Source organism: Biomphalaria glabrata, chromosome 16 (assembly GCF_947242115.1).
Source record: "Biomphalaria glabrata chromosome 16, xgBioGlab47.1, whole genome shotgun sequence".
Classification (NCBI taxonomy): Eukaryota; Metazoa; Mollusca; class Gastropoda; family Planorbidae; genus Biomphalaria; species Biomphalaria glabrata.
In genome coordinates, this window is record NC_074726.1 from 8208332 (window position 1) to 8232519 (window position 24188).

General features: G+C 37.7%; 1 protein-coding gene across 1 annotated transcript in view; it reads left to right on the forward strand.

The window, feature by feature from the left end:
• Positions 1-543: 543 nt before the first annotated feature.
• LOC106068352 (cardioacceleratory peptide receptor-like) overlaps positions 544-24188 on the forward strand; it is a 165915-nt gene continuing 142270 nt past the window's right edge. The window contains exons 1-2 of the mRNA XM_056013997.1: positions 544-884; positions 16475-16739. Coding sequence (XP_055869972.1) covers positions 16638-16739 — 102 coding nt within the window. The 5' untranslated portion in view covers positions 544-884; positions 16475-16637. The remainder of the gene's footprint in view (positions 885-16474; positions 16740-24188) is intronic.

Below are 24188 nucleotides of genomic sequence, written 5' to 3' on the forward strand. Positions count from 1 at the left end.
AGAGCTAGTGGAGAAAGCTAGCGGGCTCCCAGCTGACAATATCATTGTCCTGAAATCTTTGGCTGGTCAGTTTGAAGACATATATACACTTACCCTCTCTCTCTCCCCCCTCCCCACCTTATCATGCCCCGCCCTAATGCTCAGAGACTTTTTTTTCTTCCCTTCTTCGCTCGTGCTTCCATTACAGCGTCCATCTCACGGCAGAACAGCCGACTTACAGAGAGGAAATTGATAAAGGATGAGAAGGAACGAGACGATAAAGAGAAAAAAAAAGAAAAGAAATGAGAAAGAGAAAGAGAGAGACAGAAGAAGAAAAAAAAAGTGTGTTTGTGAGTGTGTCTCTGTGTCCAGGGACACAGCTTGAAAGCAGTGTATAGAGGGGGGGGGATAGTGTGGTGAAAGTAGAGTACAGAGGGGGTTAGTGTGGCGAGTGCGGCTGTCCACTCACGCGCCAGATCCCACAAAGTTGAGAATGCGCCCCGCGTCCTCCCCCCCCCCCCGACTTGATGTTTCCCCTCAGTGAAGAGGAGCTGCACCATCAACACCACCAGCGTCTTTTGAAATGGTTCGATTTTACAGCAAGCTAATTGGATAAGGTCAATACATCGATCGGTCCGCAATGGCTGGACATAATAAAAAAATAAAAAATAAAAAGTGAGATTATAATAAACGAACCATAACTCGTTTCGGCTTTACACATTCTAACGAGATGACTTATCTCTCTTTTCATTGACAACGGCTTTCTAAACAGAGATTAGAGGTTTATCTATGGAAAGGATATGTTCTTCTGGCGGAGATGGTCACAGTATATACCAGAAAATAATGGACTATTATTGTGCCTAATTTACGTCTAACACTATTTCTTGGATGAGTTTCTGAAGCTTGTATGTACATATATTTATTGTTTTGTTAAACTTGATACTTCAATACAATTGTTTTAAAGACTTAATTTAAAAGATGAACTGATTGACTTAAGACCATCTATGTACTAGCCAGTAGCCTGTAATGTAGATAGACTCGTAAGTAGACCCAGAAATATAGCAAAAGAAAAAGTGCTTTAAATCTTTCAAGTTTTCCAAAACTGAGGCCTTTTAGCACCTAAGACTTAAACTATAGGTTCTTCCAGTTGCAGTACAAAATAATGAATAATTTTTTTTTATTTTTTTTTTATTAAATGTGATCTTTCAATACAGCGTCATTATATTTTAAAGGGGAAAAGCCGCTAATAGTTTTGCGTACTCTGTCGTCAATCGACGGTAATGAAAATATTGAAACCTGCCTTTTTCGCATGCTTTGCTTACCAAACAAAAGAACATCGGGAGGACCTTTCGGGTGCCGCATCTGAGTTTTTGTGAAACACAAACTCTCTTTGTAGTTTTGTTTTTATTTTGTCTGTTTATTTCTAAATCGCTTTTTATTTTCTTTTGGGGTTTTCACTTGCTTCCATTTTATAGTCACTCATTTCTCTAGATCATTTTCTCTTCTTTTTTACTCTTGGTGTATTTTCTCGCTGAAATAACGTAAGACAGGTAAACGTGATTTGAAAATGAGAATGTTAACAAAAAGCCAGACACATTCATGTATGCAGATCCGTTATGATTCTTTTATATGTCATTCATTGTAATGCTAAACAAGAAAAAAAAAATACTTTAAAAAGAAAATAAATTGTATCAATTATTTTCGGGAATTTTAGGGCGCCCCTGAGTCCACCCAACTCTAATGGGTACCTGACTTTAGTTGGGGAAAGTAAAGGCGGTCGGTCGTTATGCTGGCCATATATTTACATATAACACCCTGCTTGTTAACCGTTGGCCATAGAAACAGATGACCTTAACATCATCTGCTCCCTAGATCGCAAAGTCTGAAAGGGAAACGTTACTTTTTTTTTTTTTACTATTTTGAATCAGTCATGTAATTCCATTTGTAATAGATCTAGACCTACAACAATAAATTTGTGCGATTAATAATATTTTTACCAATTGTTTTTGTTGAGCGCTATTTTATGTTTTAGTTTTCTCAATATTCTATGATTCTATCACTTATCTGGACCAGTTGGGAACACGAGGAGGAGGGGGGAAGAAAGAAAGAGAGATCTAGGTGGATTTTACCGTCATTGGTTATTAAAATGCATTTTTAAAAAAGAGGGGAAAAGGCATGAATTCAAACTCGTGGTTCAAGTCTCCTCGGATAGACGTGTAAACCACTCAGCTAGTGAGATACTTATGACTGTAGAATATTGTATAAATATAGTGTTTCTTTCAATTTAGAATGGTGACCTATAAAGGAGGGACTAATTCAGCTTATGCCACCAATCAAGTCAAGTACTATTTCTTTCCCTTGTTCGAGATACCAAAACAAAACGATAATTAATTACCAATAGCTAATTAACTTATCTGTTTATTATATTGATTCCTCTATTGTCAGGTAAAAGAAATAATTGTGAAAAATTTCAGCTTAATCCTAGATTGGGTGTGGGAGAAATAACGTGTACAAACTTTTTTACCATATAGACAGACAAGACAGAGTGAGTTGATATAAGCTTTTTTAAAAACAAGCATTGCCAATAACATCAATTTAAATGTTACTCATCCTACCAAATCACATTTCTTATTCTATATGCTAGGACTATAACAATAAGCTACAAGTACTATTAACAGTGGCATGTATGCATGGAATGGGTTGAACGGCGTAGTAGAATATTAGTCTCTAATTAACATGCACGACTAGATTAACACATTGAATACAGTTCTGTAATTAATTAAATAAGGTAAAATTAATTCTATTTGGGACCCCCTGAACTCAAGAAAACATTAAGAAACTGGAACAGACACAAAATAGAGCAGTGCGATTCATAACAAAGGAATATTCACGTTTGACTAGAGTAACACCTTTTGTAAAATCACTAAATTTAGAAAGCCTTCAGGACAGAAGACTCAAAAGTAAAGTAGCAATCATACATAAAACACTGAACCATAATCTTCAAATACAAAAACAAAATTTAATAAAGTACTCTGAAAGCCATTTCTCGTCCCATATGCTAGGACAAATTTGTACAAATACTCCTTCTTCCCTAGTGCTATTAGAGCAGGAAATGGGCTGCCTGAGCTAGCCAGGAAAACCAGTGACTTGGCAGATTTTTGGTCATTGGTTACAATGCATGACTAAATGCATGACGCGTAGGACGTAATCATCTTCTGTATTGTATAAGATAAGAGAAGGGAAAAAGAAAAGGATACATATAAATAAAAATGAAAAAAAAATCAACAACTCAAGGATTTTTTTTCTATAAAAAAGGTTATATTAACTCACTCTGTCTGTCTGTCTGTCTGGGTACACATTATGGACACGTTGTTTCTTACACTTCTCATTTTTGGATCAAGTTAAAACTTGACACAATTATTCATTACTCCTAGCAAAACATGAATCAATGAAAATTAACCAATTAGTTAATTAAATTGTGGTCATTATTTAAATTTTGTTTGATATAAAAAGGGAAATATATTGTACAGAATAGAAAAGTATGGCTGTAAATGTACAGTTCTTTCCCTTAAATATGCTTTGTAAGTGTTTTGTAACCTTTTCTTTAAGTTTTTAAAAAATATTTTATTTGTTTAGAAATGTTATGCTCATTATGCTTTCAGTCTGTCAGTAAAATATTAAACAATTTCGAAATGCGTGAAGTCTTTACGATCTACAATTTATAAGTTTAATTTTTTTTTGTCTTAAATAGGCAAGAAAAAACAATAACAAACAATGTATTAGATCTAGGTATTAATTATTTCCGAGTTCTTATTCTACCTGATTATTTAGGCCTGATCTTCTCTATTTTTAGAAATCTCGTTTCGTATCCCTCTCCTACGTGGAGGACTGAACAGACCAATCCTGGAATCAGATAAAGTTACAGTACAATTCTAGCCAGACTGTAGGACGCTATTGAAGTGTTTGTAGGGGGATAAAAAGAACAATCCTGGAAACAGTTACGGTTATAATACAATTCTAGTCAGACTTTAGGGCGCTGTATGAATGTTTGTGGTAAACTTAAAAGACCAATCCTGGAATAAGATAAAGTTACAGCACAATTCTAGCCAGACTGGAGGAGTGTCGGGCTTCCGTACTTCTAATTTGTCCTTCCTCTGTTGTCAATGATCCTTCTCTGCCTCACCCTGCTAGTGAGGGGTTGGGGGGGGGGCAATCCTTTGCCATTTTCCTTCAGCTGTTGACTGACATCAGTGCCAGCGTGGTTCATGTCTCGCTTGTCACGTGCAACAACAACACATGTCACAGAGCAAACAATACAAGAAAAGCCGGCCCGGCGGATTGCCAGACGTAGACATTTAGAGATAAATACTACTACTACTATTACTACTACTACTACTACTAATAATAATAATAATACTTCTGTAGAATTTCCATTTCATCATTAAATTCTCCAGTTGATACAATTCCGGGGACTACAATGAAATGTGCTACCGAACCATGCAATGCCAGATTATTAGTTAGTTGTTTTTTTATAATGCTATATCCTGTTATGGCATGATTAGGGATTTAGTTATTTGTTTCGGGAATAAGGGGAAAGTTTTACTTAGTGACAAGTGACGTTACAGATCTTTAAAAAACAAAGAACACTCTAAGTGACGCTAGAAACAAGACGCTTTGTGTAGAACAGTAGGAATAACAAAGTAATAGATATACGGTTTTACTAAAAGACATTGGACGGATCCCTTCTTAAGTATTAAAGTATTTATGATTGTTTGATACTAGCGTCGACTACTTATATTGATTGTTTGATACTAGCGTCGACTACTTATATTGATTGTTTGATACTAGCGTCGACTACTTATATTGATTGTTTGATACTAGCGTCGACTACTTATATTGATTGTTTGATACTAGCGTCGACTACTTATATTGATTGTTTGATACTAGCGTCGACTACTTATATTGATTGTTTGATACTAGCGTCGACTACTTATATTGATTGTTTGGCCTTTCGCCGGTGTTCCTGATTTAGTTGAAGGTGACCTCATGATCATTGCATTGATTACATTCGACACTGCGGAAGAGCCATAACAATCCTTTATAAGCCTGCAGGAAATTTGTATTACAATAGTATCTACAAATTATGACAACAATGCAAAACGAAATAGAGATTCAAACACTAGTGTTACAGAAACGTTGCATAAGATGTTTACATCAGAAAGCTGACATTCGTCCATTAATGTAATTGCCAAGGGAGAGAAAGAGTAACGTGAAAATGGACCTAAACAACTTTGCAAGATTTTTTTCAATTTGTCCTTATTTTTAGATTTTACGATCTGTCTACTTCGGTCAGTTTTTCAATGATTATACTGCAGTAGTGTAGTTTATAGATGGCTTAGTGACACTTGCGGATCCAGAACTTTGGAGTGGGGAGGCGATTTTTTACCAAACCCTAACGCCCAGTAAACCCTAACCCTAAGCATAAACTCGCGTACAGCATATATATTAGAATTAAAAATAAATCCGTGTTTCTAAACTTTCGGCGAAAACTAAAAACAAACAAAACAGCCGTGTTGAGACCTTTCTCTTGACAGCTAGGGGGTATTTTAGGGTTAGACTTTGTTTTGGAAAATTTAGAATTCTACGAAATTTTTGTATTATAGGAGTGACAATTGAGATGAGTTCTGAGCCCAAATATTATTTTCCTATTCACCTATTTCCAATCTTTACTCATACTGATATTTTTCTATTGTATAAATAAATTTGGGACTATAACTCACAATATATGCTTGAATCCAACAAAATGTAAAAAATTTAGAGTAGAATCTGATTGGTCCACTTAATTTCTTCTCCCACTTCCGAAATTTTTTGTTTAGAGCTTTGAATTATAGTTCTGTAACAAAACCAAGTTACAAACATGCCAATTGAACACAATGTATTACTTACAAATGAGCTTTTTTTTAGATATTATTTTTCTAGTAATTTTTTATTCGGCGGAGTTCCTCAAAGTCTTAATCTAAATATGTGGAGTATCTTATCTTTTCAAGGAACAAATCGGTTGTATTTGCAATGTAGTAAGGGCCTGTAAATTCAAATTAGAATATTTTTCAAGTAAAACATTTTCAAAATGTCCTTTTTGAATAGGATGAATAATGAGCTGTAGATGTTAGGAGAATGCGAGAAAAGGCCTCGGACCCCACTGAGAGAGCTTACAGCGCTCCCTGAGAGCTCAATAGCTGTCAAGAGAAAGGCCTAAAAATGGATGTGTTTTTTTTTGCTTTCTTTTTTCGCCTATGGGTGAGAAACACTGCTTTAAAAAAACAACTAATATATATATATATATATATATATATATATATATATATATATATATATATATATATATATATATATATATATATATATATATATATATACATACAATTGGAAAAATCGCCCCCCCCCCCAACTCCAAAATTCTGGCTCTGCTAGTGGTTATGAGATAACTTTAAACTGTGCAGTGGTTTCCACTCTCCACGCAGTTTTCCCAGACATTTCTGGAGAGTGATATCTTTGGTTCCAATGAGTCTTCCCGGTTTCTGAATATGGAGGATTAAAGCATTGCTTGTGCCCCTCGAGTAAAGAGTTTACACACTTCAGCTTCCCATTTTCAATCATCTAAAAGATAAAACGTGATGTGTCCTCTAGCTTTTTCATATTGCAAGTGATGTCTGCCTGTTTACCATTTTAAATAGAATGAAGCACATACGACTGCGTTTTGAAGGACACTTTAATTTGCAGCGGTTATAAACTAGAAGCAAAAGTTACAAATCATGTATGTCATTTGTATATATTTCTCTTTTTCTTTGATTCATGACTCACGGTTCAATTTAGAATGGGAAGGAGAATTATTAGTTTAAAATTTAATTTCGGTATGGGAGCAATCAAGTAATTTTTTTAAATATTTTTTTATGGAAAAAGGGGGGGGGGTTAAGGGTTGTGGATAAAAGTTTTTGGAATAATTTATTTCCTTACACACACACACATACATATGTTCTAAATTTACGTCATTAAACCAGTCTGTTGATTTCTTGTATATAGGTCTTATATAGAACAGATTCTCAATAAAGTTAGTGGAATGACAGTAGATAATCCTCCCTTGTCATAAGGAGTCTAAGGGGGAAGCGCTGTAGTTTTACCAGCGGGGGTCCGGGGGCGGACTATAGTTTGCTTTAGTTTTTCTCGGGCTGTTTGAATTCTCGTAGGTTCTCGTCATGAAATGGAGCCCAGCGACTTATACTGGGAAGGGGAGGAGGGAAGTGAAATTCACCCCCCCCCCACATCCGGCTTCGCTGTAGGAAGTTCTTAAAGGAGTATTGCTATAACTACGACGCAGGCCTAACTACTGGGCAAAATAACCTAGTCCTCTCAAGAACAGATCTTGTCTATAGTAGAAAATCAGCTCGAAAATACAGTCTAGAACTATCTGAGATTATTCGGTCACGTGTGTTCCAATGTATTATTTCACATGGCGCAAAGGGGGCTCGGTGCGCCCGGGCCCATGACACCGAGAGTACACACTGGTCCTTGAAAGAAAAAAAAACTAAAGAAAGAACATGTTCAAATGTGTCGTATTATTGGATAATTTTTATTTAGCATTTAATCTTTATTATCTGCACTGCTCATGCTATGGAACGCAATTTCAGGATCGGACTGTTAGCTGATGCAAGCACCCTTTTTGATATTTTTGTTTGTAAAATGTTTTACATGTTTCGGATGTTCCTTCAGAGTTGAAGATAGTTTACTTCCTATTCCAAACCCCTCGCAGGACGACGGGGGATGGGAGCGGGCAGGGTTTGAACCCTCGACCGTCGATAAATCCGAACGACAGTACAGCGCGCAAACCGCACGACCAGGCAGCCCTTGCTTGACATTCATTCAGAAGACAGGAATATAAGAAAGACTCTTGCCTCCTTGCCTACTTAAGGTCTACTTTTGTTTTATAAACGCTTTTTCATAATCGCGTAAAAACAACAGCAACAACAAAAAGATAGATGATAGAACTGAACAAATTGTAAAAACTTCAGAATTTTCCCGATAAAACTCTTAACATCTATAAAAGTATATGTCTATTGGTGGACTGAAAGCGAACAACGTACAAAGGCGCAGATTTGAACCATGAGTACAGTGTTTCTAAAAGTGGGGTACGCGTACCCAAACGGGCACGGTAAGAGTTGGAGGGACTACGCATAGCACCCCATTAACAATGCAAATTTTGAACCATTTATTATGTTCAGCTAAAATTAAATTATTAATAAGTTTAATTAACATTCTTTTATACATTTTTTTTCTATTTGTACAAATAGCCGGAGATTTAATTTACATCTTAGAAAGAAAATTGTACATTGGGATGTTTTTCTGAATTTCTGAAATACACCTTGCCTTCTCCAACTTCATGAAAAAAAGTAAAGTTCCCTTTTCAGACCTTGCGATCTATAAGGCAGATGTTGTTTAGGTCATCTGTTTCTATGGCCAATGGTTAACGATCAGGGTGTCTTGTGGCCAGTACAACTAAAGTCAGGTACCCATTAGAGTTGGGTGGACTCAGGGACGCCTTAAAAATCCCGAAATTCAAAATCCCAGTCTTCACCGAGACTCGAATCCAGGACCCCAGCTTCGGAAGCCAAGCGCTTAACCACCCAGCCACCAAGCCCCTTTCCAACTTCATAAGTAAATCTGAATTTTCAGCATTTGTGGACTTTAAGTCGAAGGAACAGATTGTGAGACGTGGATTTGCATCTCACGCCAAAATGAACAACCAGTGAACCAAATTCTATGAACTGTCATCTCAGCCACAAACGATTATTTTTTTCCTATGAAAGTACGTTGGGGTGGGGGGGGGGGAGGGGTGCGAGGGGTACTTAGCGTTACCAAAGTTATAAAAGGGGTATACATTTGTCAAAAGGTTGAGAAACACTGCATTAGTAGATCGAACTGTTGTCTACGAGATTAGACAGTGATAAAATATCAAGTCTGGTGTTAACAAACAACTTGATCAAGCTTTGACTATGTTTTCATCTATTTCTCGGGGCGAGACAAACCCACCGCCCTCTTCATCACTTTTTTCATCTATGTCTTCGTTTTATTGCAGCTTTGTGCATGGCTTGAGCCTCCTTCTGCCAGATCTGCTTTCGAAATCATCAATCTGCTTTAAATGTCAGGCTGACCTCGTGTCGTCTGTTCCCTCGGTTTCAGGATGTAAGACTTTCTTGACATTTCTTTGATCTATAAGTGTCTTTGTTCTTTCATTTCTTATCCACGTTTGGGCTTGTCTTTTCATGAGAGAGAGAGTGAGAGAGATGATGATGATGATGATGATGACGATGGTGTGAAAGAGAAAGCGATATAAAGAGAGAAAAAGAGAGCAATTAAAACAAGAGAGAGGAATAAAGAGAAATTTTGAGAGAAATAGAAAGAAAGAAAGAATTAAAGAGCTAGAAAGGAACACCAGTGAGAGAAAGAGAGGGAGAGAACAAAATGAGAAAAAGAGATAATGACAGAGAAAGAGAGAGAGAGAGAGAGAAAGAGAGAATACGCTTGAAGAAGAATGAGACAGAGAGAAGGGGACAATGAAAGAAAAAGATTTACAGAAATGAGAATGAGTGAGAGAGAGAGAGAGAGAGAGAGAGAGATGATGATGATGATGACGATGGTGTGAAAGAGAAAGCGATATAAAGAGAGAAAAAGAGAGCAATTAAAACAAGAGAGAGGAATAAAGAGAAATTTTGAGAGAAATAGAAAGAAAGAAAGAATTAAAGAGCTAGAAAGGAACACCAGTGAGAGAAAGAGAGGGAGAGAACAAAATGAGAAAAAGAGATAATGACAGAGAGAGAGAGAGAGAAAGAGAGAATACGCTTGAAGAAGAATGAGACAGAGAGAAGGGGACAATGAAAGAAAAAGATTTACAGAAATGAGAATGAGTGAGAGAGAGAGAGAGAGAGAGAGAGAGAGAGAGAGAGAGAAGTACATAGAAATATGAAAAGATAGAAATTGAGAAATAGAAAATTTGTGAAAGAAATAGCGAAAGAGAGAGAAGGGGGGGGGGTGTTCACAAATCAAAATGATCATGATCAATTCTTAATGCGGGTTAAAAGAGATCTCCAGCTTCCGTCACTAAACACAATAGATAACCTCCCCTTGTTTGTTTGCCATAGTCAGGGTTTATTACCAGGTGTTACGTCTTGTTATGTGATGAGACTCTTTAGCGATACACCAACATCGAAACGATAAAATCATTGTTTATAAATACTTTAATCTTTATTAACAATGAAAACACTATCTTGTTTATTCTGAAATACACCTTGCCTTCTCCAACTTCATGAAAAAAAAGTAAAGTTTATGGTACCGATGTGCCTAAACTCAAAACTTTAACTCAAACTCATCTTGTTTATATTACTCCATTTTGGTTCCTCCCTCTCCTTTCAACACGCATTCGCACCGTTCCACATTTACAGTACGATGCGCAAATAAAACACCAGGACTGGTTTTCTTCACTTCGTAACTTGTACCTAGCAATCTTCTAGAATGTGAAGGACATCAGAAGGAGTGGGCTTCCTTTCCCAGTCAAATTAAAAGCCGTTCTCAGCAGTGATGCTCTTTATTTGTTCTTTTGTAGTAGATATTGACATATGTGTCGGAAAGACTATAAATAGCTAGCTTTATAGTGTAGCCAGTGTGCAGAACAAGAAAAACATTTGAAACTACATTTTTTAAAAAGACAATATCTCCATTATACAACATAAAATATAATGAAATAAATAATAGTAATATTTGGTTTACACCTGGTATCGAACCAGAGATTTTGACACCTTCAAATGATGAGTAGTGACCAATTCAGCAGGAATATATCTATTTTTTTACGTAATTATTTCTTGATATTATCATTATATGGGCATCTAGATCTAATACTAAACCTAGACTTATGATTTAGAACTCTTTAATATCTAGTATAGAATCTAGATGTAATCTTATATTAGATCTACGTCAAAAATAAATTAGTAAAGCTTAGATATTCTTTCAATCAAATTAAAGCAACTTTAAATTTACGCCTATAACTTTCGGAACACTATGCCTGACTAGCCCATGTTTTTTTGTTTGTTTCTAAGTTTAATCAAGCCAAATTTACATTAATTTACTTTTTTACTTTGGAAAATTATAACGATCAAACTAGAGTTTTCCCCATGTGGCCAAAGAGCTAGTCATTAACTACATCAACTGTTACATTCATAGGAAATTCGTTAGAGTAGTATTCGAGATCAGCGTCCGTCCTCCACGAAGGAGTGACTTGAATAGAGGTATTTGTGAAGAAACAAGTCCTTTTACGTTTAAAATGCCTTTTAATTGTGAAGCATTTCAACATAACATATATACACGGCAACGTTATATACAGATACCCAACTTCACTCGCTGACTTCCTCTCTTCTTGTTTACACACTCGTCACTTCCCCCAAGTCCCCTAACTCTCCGATACCCAACACTTGACCGTGTGTCACGGTTGACCTCACACAGTAACCGTGTCGCAACAGTATTGTAATCAAGAAAGTGTTGGTAAGCTATTTCTTCAAAGCTTATATTCAACTCTTTTTCCCTTTAAGCTCCCGTCGTTTGTCACAGAGTTGGAGTACATCCTCTGTTACCCAGGGTTTTTTGGGCGGGCGGAGCTTCCCTAATATTTCCAGGGCTGTGTCTGTGACTGCTGTGTTTAGCATATTGACTTGCGTATCGATATCCTGGTCATTGGAGTTCAAGTGCTGTGACTGCTGTGTTTAGCATATTGACTTGCGTATCGATATCCTGGTCATTGGAGTTCAAGTGCTGTGACTGCTGTGTTTAGCATATTGACTTGCGTATCGATATCCTGGTCATTGGAGTTCAAGTGCTGTGACTGCTGTGTTTAGTCTATTGACTTGCGTATCGATATCCTGGTCATTGGAGTCCAAGAGAGGGCTGCAAAGCATCCTCCTACTTGTGTCTCGAATATGGCAGCTATTTGGGGGCCTTTCAGCTTGTCCAGGTCAAATTTTATCCTGGTAGGTCCTTGTTTTGTTACCTTTTTTAGGTGTACTTTAAGGGTCATCATAACAAGGTCATGGTCGCTTCCAATGTCAGCTCCAGGAAAACGTCTTGTTTTGGCCGTATGGATGCTTGTCTTAAAACGCTGTTGCACCATGATATAGTCGATCTGGTTGTGGTGCTCTCCGTTCGGACTGTGCCGTGTGGTTATACGCGATTTGTTTTTGTGGCATCCTAGTGTGTTAGCCAGTAAGAGATTGTTGTATTTCGCAAATTCTAATAGTCGTTGACCTCGTTCATTATATTAACTCATTCTGTCTGTCTGATTGGATTCGGGATTCAGGATTATCAAAATTATTTTTATTTTGTACACCGGAAAAGCTCTCATAAACATCTCCAATACAACATTTCTGGTTTCAATTTGAAATAATTTTTTTTTAAAGGCAATAACTTTTCAGATTAGACTGACAGAATGCCCATCGATTAAAAAACAACAACAACATTGAATAATTACAGTGGTAAACAACACTGTCTAACGTAATTGAGTTGCTTAGGGCTACCACAAATACGCTTCGAAAAATTATGCTTGAGAAAATTGTACACATTTAAACAAAGAAAATCTCAAATTATGAACCTCAAACGTCTGGGAATCCCTGCAATACAATTTTTTTATTTATCAAACAGAAAAGTTGTCACGAGTAATGACGTCACAGCACGCGATGTACGCCTGTGGAGTTTCTTTTAGAAATTTATAGCTATCTTTCAATAAAAAAAGGTATAAGATTATTTGTTACTTTAGAAGCGAGCTTTTTTAAAGATAAGAATAAGGTCGCATCGGTCTTTCAGTGTCTCTCTGGGCCAGCCATGGATATCAGTTACCAAATCAGACGAGATTTTATAGTCCTGACCAGGCGAAAGATCTCCAGGAATTGTATCTGTGACCAAAAAAAAATTAATTAGATTTTTTTTTTCTTTTCGAGGATTTAATTTGTAAGGAAGCAAAAGATCAGCAGATAAGAAACAAAGACAGTGTATTCAAAGCATATTGTTTGATGAAGAGTTCTAGATCTAGGAAATTAGAAGTACACATTTCTGTCTTTAAATCTAATTAAAGAACAATCCTTTATATAAAACGTTTTTTTTTTTTAATTTTCTCTGTCTAGACTCTAGACCATATTTCATGCTATGTGGGTGGAGTGGGGTGTCTCGATGAAGGTTCCCGTGATACCTTTTGACGCTCAGATAATAAAAACTATGATAGAGTGGAGTTTCGAAAGTAGAGAAGCAGTTGGGTCATTAGGTCATACATCCCTCGACCGTGCTGAGAGTTAGTCCATTATAGCACGTAAAGGGTAGCGAGGTCATCTTATTGTCCATGTACAAAGAATAGGCTGTCCCCGCAATTAACATAGTCTCTCTTTCTCTAAAAAAAACTCCCTCCCCCCCCCCCAGTGCAAGATTCGACATACTTTAAGAATCTGTCGTTCTTTGACTTCTCTAAAGTGACAACATTGTGTATCGTAGTTTTTTTGTTTTTTTTCTAAATCGCCCAAAGTACGTGCTTTTGGGATAACGACCAACACTTGGCTAGGACTGTCTGTTAACCCCCCTGAAGTTCCCAAGAAGCATCCCTATGGTCCGGTTTTCGAAGCTGCCTCCAAAGTTCTATTGCTTTATTGGACTTGTCCCATCGCCGGGGCTCCGCAACGGACTACTCTGGGAGAGTGTGAGTGTATAAGTAAAAAAAAAAGAGGATTTAACCCCAAAGCCGCCTCCTTCCTCGAAAAAAACATGGCTACCCAAGCGCGGTGGCCGAGAAATTAAGCGCTTAGCTTCCGAACATGGGGTCCTGGGTTTGAATCTCGATGAAGACTGGGATTTTTAATTTCGGGATTTTGATGGCGCCCCTGAGTCCACCCTACTCTAATGGGAACCTGAATTTAGTTGGGGAAAGTAAAGGCGGTTGGTCGTTGCGCTGGCCACATGACACCCTGCTTGTTAACCCTGCCAAAGAAACAGATGACCTTAACATCATATGCCCTATAGATCGCAAGGTCTGAAATGGGAACTTGGCTTACTTTTACCCAAGTCATGCACCATTAGCTGTGATCTACACATTTTTTAGCTTTGGGGGCGGCCACATACATGCCTAACATAAATGTCCAGAACAGTATATACAAATAAGTACATACATATTAATCAACATAAAAATTTTATCAAGTACTGTGGGCAGACGTGTAGAGAAACCGGATCTGCGTCACGACCTCACATGCTGGATATGGACCAATGGTCGTAGGCTGGGCACCTTTGATCTAGATTATAAATATAGATCGTGGATAGAAAGAATCGTCGTTTTAAAATGAAATCACGCAGAAATTAATCTCGCGTGTCAAAAAAAAATGTTTCTTTAGAAGGATAAAGTATTTAGATAGTTTAGAGCAAGTTAATAGCGTTACAACGAACATTGGACATATAGATAGCATTCCTGTATTATGTTTCTCTTTATATCTTATTATCATGTTTCATAAGTAAAGAAGATAATGATATGTACGAGGTTATCCAGATTTAGCCTCATTCTGTTTATTTTAACTATCACCTTCAATCACCCGGTGGACGTCATATTTGGTCACCTGCTGGGCTTCATGTCTGGTTATTTGTCGTGAGCTTAATTCATTCTTCTTTTTCGTTCTCATTATCAAAATAAGAAATTTCGATAACCAGATTAGAACATTGCTTTTAATTTTTGGTTTTTAAAGTGGTGTACAGATAACAGGTCCTTTATGTGAGAAGTAAGGAGCATCGTTTTCCAGATCAGATAATTGTCTTTAAAGTTTGACTTTTAAAGGGGTATCCAGATAACCAGTCCTTTATCTGAGAAGATCTGCGAATCGTTTTCCAGATCAGATGATTGTCTTTAAAGTTTGACTTTTAAAGGGGTATCCAGATAACCAGTCCTTTATCTGAGAAAATCTGCGAATCGTTTTCCAGATCAGATAATTGTCTTTAAAGTTTGACTTTTAAAGGGGTGTCCAGATAACCAGTCCTTTATCTGAGAAGCTCTGCTCATCGTTTTCCAGATCAGATAATTTTCTAAAAACAACAACGTTCTTTTAAAATAGTGTACAGATATATCTTATCTCTGAGATGATTTGCGCAGAGTCTTTTTGAAGCCGTTCTTGATCCCGATGTTGCGTAAGTTGTGCCTCCCTGCCATTAGCAATGTACAACACTCAACATTAACAACACTCAACATTAACAACATTCAAACAATTAATCTAACATTCAAAGTAGTCTGCAATGACCCACGTAGCTCACGGTAGTTAATTGCCAAACTTTTAGATCTACAAAGTCTTTCGTTACTACACAGACAACAATGAGGCCAATTGAACGAGTTTCTCGGAACTCTATTTCAGCCTCAATATTGATCGTTATCGCTAACTAGAACGACGATGAAAGGTGACATAAAAAGAGAAAGAAATACTTATGTTAACAGTACTACAATAACTATTAAAAGCCTTTTTTTAAACTCGCAAATATTTATTTCAATCTATGTGTCACGTAATAGTATATGCCAATTTAGTTTTAATTGTTATATACAACAGGTTGACATTTCAATTAATCAATCTATCAATTAATTAATTAATCAACTGATCAATTTTTCTATTTATTAATCTATCAATCATTTAATAAATCATTTAATCAATCAATCAATCAACCAAATAACCAATCAATCATTCATTCATTTAATCACTCAATCATTTAATCAACCAATCAATCTATCAATCAATCGCTCAATCAACAATGTATGTATGTATGTTTGTATGTATGTATGTATGTATGTATGTATGTATGTATGTATGTATGTATCTATCTATCTATCTATCTATCTATCTATCTATCTATCTATCTATCTATCTATCTATTTATCTATCTATCTATCTGTCTATCTATCTATCTATCTATCTGTCTATCTATCTATCTATCTATCTATCTATCTATCTATCTATCTATCTATCTATCTATCTATCTATCTATCTATCTATCTATCTATCTGTATATATGGTCTTTCTCTCGCTTAGTTTATCACTTTACATTGAATGTAATGCCAGCCACAATTAGTATCCATGCCGCTACGGCTGTGAAGAGATACCAGGCATTAGATTGGTAATAATCTAACCCTGAAGTAGGACCCAAACAAATAGCCACTTCTCTATCATGTTCTCAGCTGAATTTCATCATTCTAAATTAAACGGCTTTATTTCTGGAATAAAAGCAGACCCCTCCCCCCACACACTCTTTTCCTTACTACCTCTTCTGACCCCTTCTAACAATCCGGAGTCAGTGACATGCAATTCAAATATACACGAACAATTTTTTTTGATATAGTGAATGGCAGCAGAAGATAAGAGGAGGCTACTCTCTTTAATTTTATGTCTTGTTGCAGAAAAATCCTTGGTCATGAGAACGGAAACTTTTGTTTGTGACAATGGAATAAGATGAAAACAGATTTTTAAAATCTTTTTTTAAACTTGAGTGTTTTCCCTCAAACCAAAGAATGGACATAACATCGTGAGATACGCCCACGACACTAGTGTCCAAGAAGAAAGATGGACAGAGTGGACGTAGTGGACAACATTGAAGTGAGCTATGGAGACTACGTCACCACAGAGGGGCCAAACTCCACGGAGAGTGTATTCTATTTTTATCAGGTACGTTTTTGTTTTTTTTTCAAATCAGAGAAAATTAAAGGGAGAGAATAATTCTTCCAGTTTTCTCAGTTGTATTTAAAGTTATGGGCATTCAAAAAAACATATAGAAATTGTGACAGGTGGGGAAATGTGACGTGTGTTTGGCGCGTTTTATGTCTAGGGGATGATTATTTTTAAAGCTATCACACACCAACCTATCAGCATATGAATCGGGAGCAGACACGCAACGAGACAAAGCAATGAAAGATAGATACAAAAGTTTAAAATGAAGAATATTTATTTACATAAATATACATATAAGAATAAAAGGGGGAGGGTTCGCATCTATCTCTAGTGAATACTATGTTTAATCATCACTCTTGCACCTAATAAGAGCATGTCACTTTGTCCTCTGACTTAGCTGGTATTCCCGTTGAGGTCGCAGCTGGCTGTGTCCTGGCTTGAGGTTCTGCAGCTGGAGGTGGCGCTCTAGCGGATAGAGGGACGCCGGTGATATAGTTCTTGTGGGGTCTCAATCCCCAAAATCTAATATCTGTAGTGGGCACAGTAGGGCGGGTGGCCGGCTACCGTGGACACAAGGTTACTGCGGGCAGAGCTGATCTGCCGTGGGCAGCATAGTTGACAGGATATGTCCAGTGAGTTGCAGAGGGTTGGCGTAGCTATGACGTCTCGCACAGACCTGAGTCCATAGGGACGTCGCACCTAATAGCTTGACAGGTGGGCTGTCGAATAGGCGGGCAATGCCGATAGCGCCAAGTGGTAGAGTTGAGTAGATCTCAGTGGGCAAGTGCGGTGCTGAATAGCACTAAGCACAGATGCAGGTAAATAGATCGTTGATCCAATGAATAAATAGGCAGGTCAGTGAGCTAGTGCAGTGCTGAATAGCGCTAAGCACAAAGATAGTAGGTGATTCTTGATACCAAACAATTAGGCAATAGGCAGACACCTGAGGGAGGCTGCGGATAAATAAAGACAAGTTAGGACATGTCTCTCATACATCTTATCGATGCCCTCGACTGAGGTGCATTCGTCAGATTGGTAAAATTGCTTTAGAGCACAAGGGGGAGGTGATGACAAATGGGATTTGGAAAATAGATGGATGATAGTAGCAATATCAAAATGTACATAAAATGGGAAATAATAACATAAAATGTACATAGAAGGGGAAATAATAATCTCAAATGAACAACACAGGTGGATAGAGAAAGAAAAGGGGGGGGGGTGAATTGGGCGGTGGTCAGCGACCCAGATGATTGTTTACATATGACCGTGGGTCGAGAACAATGGAGAGCGCTTGAATGGTGTGTCCGTTCAAATTAAGTCGTTTGTTTACTATTTTTTTTTACCTGGAAATGTAATACATAAAGCAGAAAATAAGGCCTATGTATGTAGACCTAAACTAAGGCACGCAGTCCGCGGGTCATATCCTATTTTTAAAAGTACTTGAATAGCTCAGTGGCGAAACATGTCGGCCTTCCACCGTGAAGTTCAAAGTCAGACTTGAGCAACTTTTTTTTACCTCGTCAATATCAAAGCGCGAGACTGTTGTCAACATGCATGATGGGCGAACATGAATGAATCAAACAATTGGTGCAATTCGACTCAATAAAAGCGACCTTTTAAAGAAGTAAACCTGAGTTAATAGTGAGAAGGATCAAATATCAAACTCCATTGAGTTAAGGTATCGAGGCTCCACCATGTATACCCTAAAAGCCCTAGATAAAAAAAACAGTGCTGTTGAGCGAAGTGCATATATGTCACCATACAGGTCAAAAGCAAATTAAGTGGCTGGCCAGATTTACGAAGTCGGAATTGGGTAAATACTGAGGTGAGCGTCATGTGCCTGGTGTCAGTGGTGTGTGGGCAATTAGTAGTAGTTTAGCGCACCAACGAGGACAGACTGTGACGTAATTTGTACATAATAAACATGTATTTGACAGCTTAGAGAATTCATAGCGTCCAACATCTTCATAGAAGCATGGATGGCTGCCTGGTCGTGCGGTTTGCACGCTGGACTGTCATTCAGATTTATCGATGGTCCCGGGTTCTAACCCTGCCCGCTCTCATCCCCCGTCGTTCTGCGGGAGGTATGGACTAGGAACTAATTATCTTCAACTCTGAAGGAACATCCGAAACATGTAAAACAAAATAGAGCAGTGCTTTACACCGATAATATTATTTGGCATTAATGCATGAAAATATTTATAAATTATCAGTTTATCGTTTAATGTTCTAATTAGGTTATGCTTGCTGTCTTGTTAATCGCATATGATTACTACCTGCACTGTAATTCATCTTTTTTTTTTTAAGTAACGTCTGTATTTTATAAAGATAATTCCTCTTTATAAGTATATCCAAACATCTTCAAGCGATCCTTTACTTAAGCAAGCAGTAATTATCTTATCTTCTTATCTTATATATGTACAGACGTTTCTGACTTTTTACTTGACTTGTCTTACATTTTTGTTTAAAAAGTTACATTATGACGTGACTTAATTATATTTTGACTTAATGCAGAACAATGATCTACAAAAGCCAACAGGGAAGAAAAGAAAACAACAATTTGATGAGGGTCTACCTAGTTCCTCAATAACTCCACACACGCGTATAAAAATAAATACATAAGTCTGTACTGTCGGGGAGGGGGCCGCTGTTTAAAGGGGTAAGCATTTGGCTTCCTAACCTGGGGTCCTGTGTTCTAATTTCGGAGAAGACTGCATTTTGAATTTTGAAATTTTTAGGGCGGCCCCGAGTCCAACCAACTCTAATGAGCACCTGACATTAGTTTGGGGAAAGCAGCCTATGCGGTTGCAGTGGGCTCGCAATTTTATAGGCCCCGCGCTAATTCTAGGCGTAAATTATTAAATTAAACCATTATAGCTTATAAAACAGAGTTTCTGCGGTATCTAGATTTTCCACGGCCTCCTGTAATTTTAAAATATACGAAACAGTCATTGAAATCTCCTGAAATTATTAAAATCTCTTGAAAACTCATAAAAATTTCCTGGAAAAGAGTCAAAATTGTCATTTTGATGCGCCAATCCTATGCGCGATAAAAAAAAAACGGCATTGTCTGCTTTCATTTCATAAAAATTAATTGCAAAGACGTATTTTCTAATTAAAAAATCCTAATTTTGACATTATGCTTATCCCTACCCAGACTGGGCTCCGCGCAAGCCGTTTCGCACAGGGCCCCGCAATTGTTAGGGCCGGCCCTGGGGAAAAGTAAAGTCGATTGGTCGTTGTGCTGGCCACCCTGCTCGTTAATCGCTGGCCAAAGAAACAGATGATCTTAATATCATCAGCTCTACAGATTGTAATGTTTGAAAGGGGAGCTTTCCTTTACCATACAGTCCAATTTTTAGATGCGCTGAGTTATACACAGACCATAGATCTAGCTTTAATGGACATTTCGATTTCTTTTGTGTGAGTGTCAATGTGCGTGTGTGTCAGTATGTGTGAGTTTCAATATATATATATATATATATATATATATAAAAATATATATATATATATATATATATATATATATATATATATATATATATATATATATATATATATATATATATATATTGTTACGTATTTCTGAATCTTCTGGCTAGATGTATTAGTTGGCACACAAATAAAAACACAGCAAAGAACTTGACGACTAAACTTTCAGTTTCATATAACTTTAATGACTATTAACTCTAACGATTCGTTACTGTAACATGTAGCGTAGAAGACTGTACAATATCTGTCAGTTTACAGTTAGCTATACTTCGTTGCAATTCATCTCTTCACTTCGTTGCAATTCCTCTCTTCTCAACTTGCACCGAGTCGTATTCCACAGAACAGACCAACGACACACTTCCCAGTGTCGCTCCAGGTCTCCCAAAGCTGAACCAAGTCGTCCTCAAGTCTATCGAATCAGAGCCGCACACGTCTTACATCGACTGTATCGACTGTAACGGCTCAAGTCCACTGTAGTTCGCTGTATAGACTTTAACGACAGTAGTCCACTCCAGTTAACTCTACCCTAGTTAACTTGCATCGAGTCGTACACATTTCTCTTCCACTAGGGCCGCACACGTCTTACATCGTCTGTATCGACTGTAACGGCTCACTCACGACTCCATACGACTGACTTTCACATTAACTCTCTGGCTTATATAGAGTCCCTAATCGCTTGTCCAAAGTTGCACAAACACGGCTAGTATCCTCTGGAATAACACGTGAGGAAACGTCACATCCTGTCTTTGTTTATACATGTAGATTCCAGAAAACATCGGCTGCAGTGTCATCTTGCAGGGGTCACAAGTTGTGACCTCTATCTGTCACTGGGCATTGCTAGTACCTTCTGGAATAACACGTAAGGACACGTCACATCCTGTCTTTGTTGATACATGTACATTCCAGAAAACACCCGCTGCTGTGTTATCTCGCCGGGGTCACACGTTGACCTCTACCTATCACTGTCATTTGTAACAATATATATATATATATATATATGTGTGTGTGTGTGTCTATAGGTGTGTGTGAGTTCCAATGTGTGTGAGTGTCAGAATATGTGTGTGTCAGTGTCAATGTGTGTCAGTGTCAGTTTCTGTGTGTCTGTGTATGTTTGTGTCAGTGTGTGAGTGAGCGTCAGTATATGTCTGTGTCAGTCTTTGAGAATCTCAAATGTGTTTGAGGGTATGTGTGATTGCCAGTGTGTATGAATGTCAAATATTTATGAGTGTCAGTGTGTGTGTGTGTGTGTGTGCGTGTGGCTATATGATTGTAAGGACCCAAGAGAACGGTTGAGTTAAAGACCACCTTTATGAAGACAGTATTGATTTTATTTTTCTGTTAGTGTTCGTGTCCTTCACCCCGTTCTCTCTAATTATCTAGCCCCAGCCCCTTCGTCTCACGTGACGCCTCTTCGTTTAGTCTTTTAACTTCATGGCCTCATAGCCTCAGCGCTGCGAAACATGGAGGCTTGTCTTGAAGACCGAAGATCATAGAAGAATGCAGTGCTTCACGTGACTTCGCAGACCCTACTTTGACCTACATATTTCCCCCCCCCGTCCAAAACACACAAATCAATTGTGTGCACATGGAGTCGATTTAAAAACTTGTCTTTTTGGCAGTACTGTTCCTTTAGGTCTAAAATATATTTTCTACATTCTTTGTAAGAAGGCCAGGTGTTCTTCTCTATACCAGTGAGGGTAGGCTGACGTCTGTCGCAGTAAGGGAGTGCACTATTACACCTTTTTCCTTTTGACTCACCAAAACAAAAACAAAACAAAAAGTTTGCCTTAAGGAATGAAAAGAACGCACAATAAAATATACAAAAACAAAACAAAACGTAGACTAGTGAAAAAGAAAATGTAGCACTAACAAAGTAACAACATCCACAAATGCAAAAATGAATCTTATTTGAAATGTGAATGTTGTAATAAGAATCTTTTTTCTCATCAACTAACAGGTAAACAAATATTGCATTACAATCTAAAGACTAAGAATCAGAAACCAAGTATGACATATCAAGAAAATGACATTAGTATTGTTCAGACAACCAGATCAAAAGATATTCACGTCAAGCTTGATTTCAGATCATTATTTTGTGCTGTTCAGCAATGTCATCTGTTTCCCTATTTAAAAAAAAAAAAAAAACACTTTCATTGGTTCTGTGTACCCATATCCGGTTTCTGCTTGATCGTCAGACCCGCCAATCAGAACCATCAGAGTCTGTTTATTTTGTCTGAAATTCAAGAAAGGCAATAAAACAAACGTATTAATTATGTAGATATAAAGGTTAAATTAGACATCCGTCAATGACAAGTTAGAATCGAAAGACCGAATTCTGACAGACATCATAGTTGTCGCTGTCGTCAAGACCCCAAGAGTGAAAATACCGCGTTTCCATTTCCCATTTCATACTATAAGAAAACCACTTGACGACCGGGTGATAGGTCTAGAAAATATGGGAGACAATTGTCAGGTATCAAATTTATTCATGAAGTAAGTATAAATCTAGGACAATGTCATCGTTTGCTAAAAAAAAAACAAAGAGTATTGGAAATCCCCGGAGTTAAAGAGAGCGACGACCTTGCCTATATTTCTGGAATTGCGAAACGCACGCTATCATAGTTTGTAGATATAGATGTAAGATAGATAGAGCTATATGTCGCCGAAATAGAACATCGGAGCAAGAATGCAACCAGATATGACGTCCACCGGGTGATTATGGGGGTCTTCTTCTTTTTCTTGAAACTGTCAGGTAGAGTTGAGCCTTCGGCTCTTGGAACTCTAAGCCAACAAAATTGAACAAGAGCTGCATTTCACGGCCTGAATGAGAACAGTGTACACTGTTCTGTCTGGGCGGGGTGTCAGACTCGCGGCCAGAGACCGCGTGCAACGGGACCCCTGCCATTTTCCTTTTCTCTACCAGGCTAACCGTGCAGGACACGCCATTTATGTAACGGCTCCTTGAGGAACGGCGCCTGGATTGTGACAAGGTTGTAAAAAGCTTTTTTACAACTCCGCACAGTGCAATGAGGATGCTCTCGCACCCCACACGGGAGTCTTGTTTTGCTACCCTTTAGCCTAATCGTTTCCTCCTACGATCGTTTCCACACGGGCGCCACTATGAGGCAGGGTAGCATGCCCGGGATTATGGGGGTAATTAGAATTAAAGTCCCCTGTTTCTCTTTCATTTCTTGAGATGACTTATGAAACAGGATAGAGCGAGAAAGATACTACATGACTGCTGTCTAGATGCTACATGACTGCTGACAAGATCAAATGTTCATCATAATGATAATAACTTGCTTTAAACGTTTTTACGTATCATTTTAGACATATTTTTTTATCTACACGCGAGATTGATTTCTTCGTGATTTCATTTTTTTTTTATAAGATACCTTTAGAAGGGGATTTCTTTCCACGATCTTCGTTGATAATCTCGACCAGTGGTGACCATCCCACGACCTGCGGTCCATATCCAGAATGTGACACGGCTTTGTTAGGGTCTCGATACTTACGCTGAGCGTGCATAATGAAGCCGCAAAGCCTCGTTTTGATTGTACACGACTACTTTATAGTTGTTTTGCGTCCTTGACAAGTGGGTCATCAATTGTGACTTCTGGACGAAAAGGCTGGATATCACTGATCTCGATTTAGTATTTTTACAGAGGTTCTAATAGCTAGTGTCTGTATGTCAAGTACAAATCTTGGGCACGCTCCACTTCCTATTCTCACATCAAGTTGAAGCTTTTCATGTCTGTTCATTGTTGAAGACGATATATGAATCAATCAGAATATTAATTTTAATTTATTACTTGTGCTTTAAATAGGAAAACGGAGATAAATCTTTCAGTATAGAGCGATATTGCAGTATTTTTGCGATTCTTTCCTTATTTAAACTTTTATATCTTCCTTGTTATGTATGTCTTCTAGCTAGCTTGTAGAAATACTATTCCA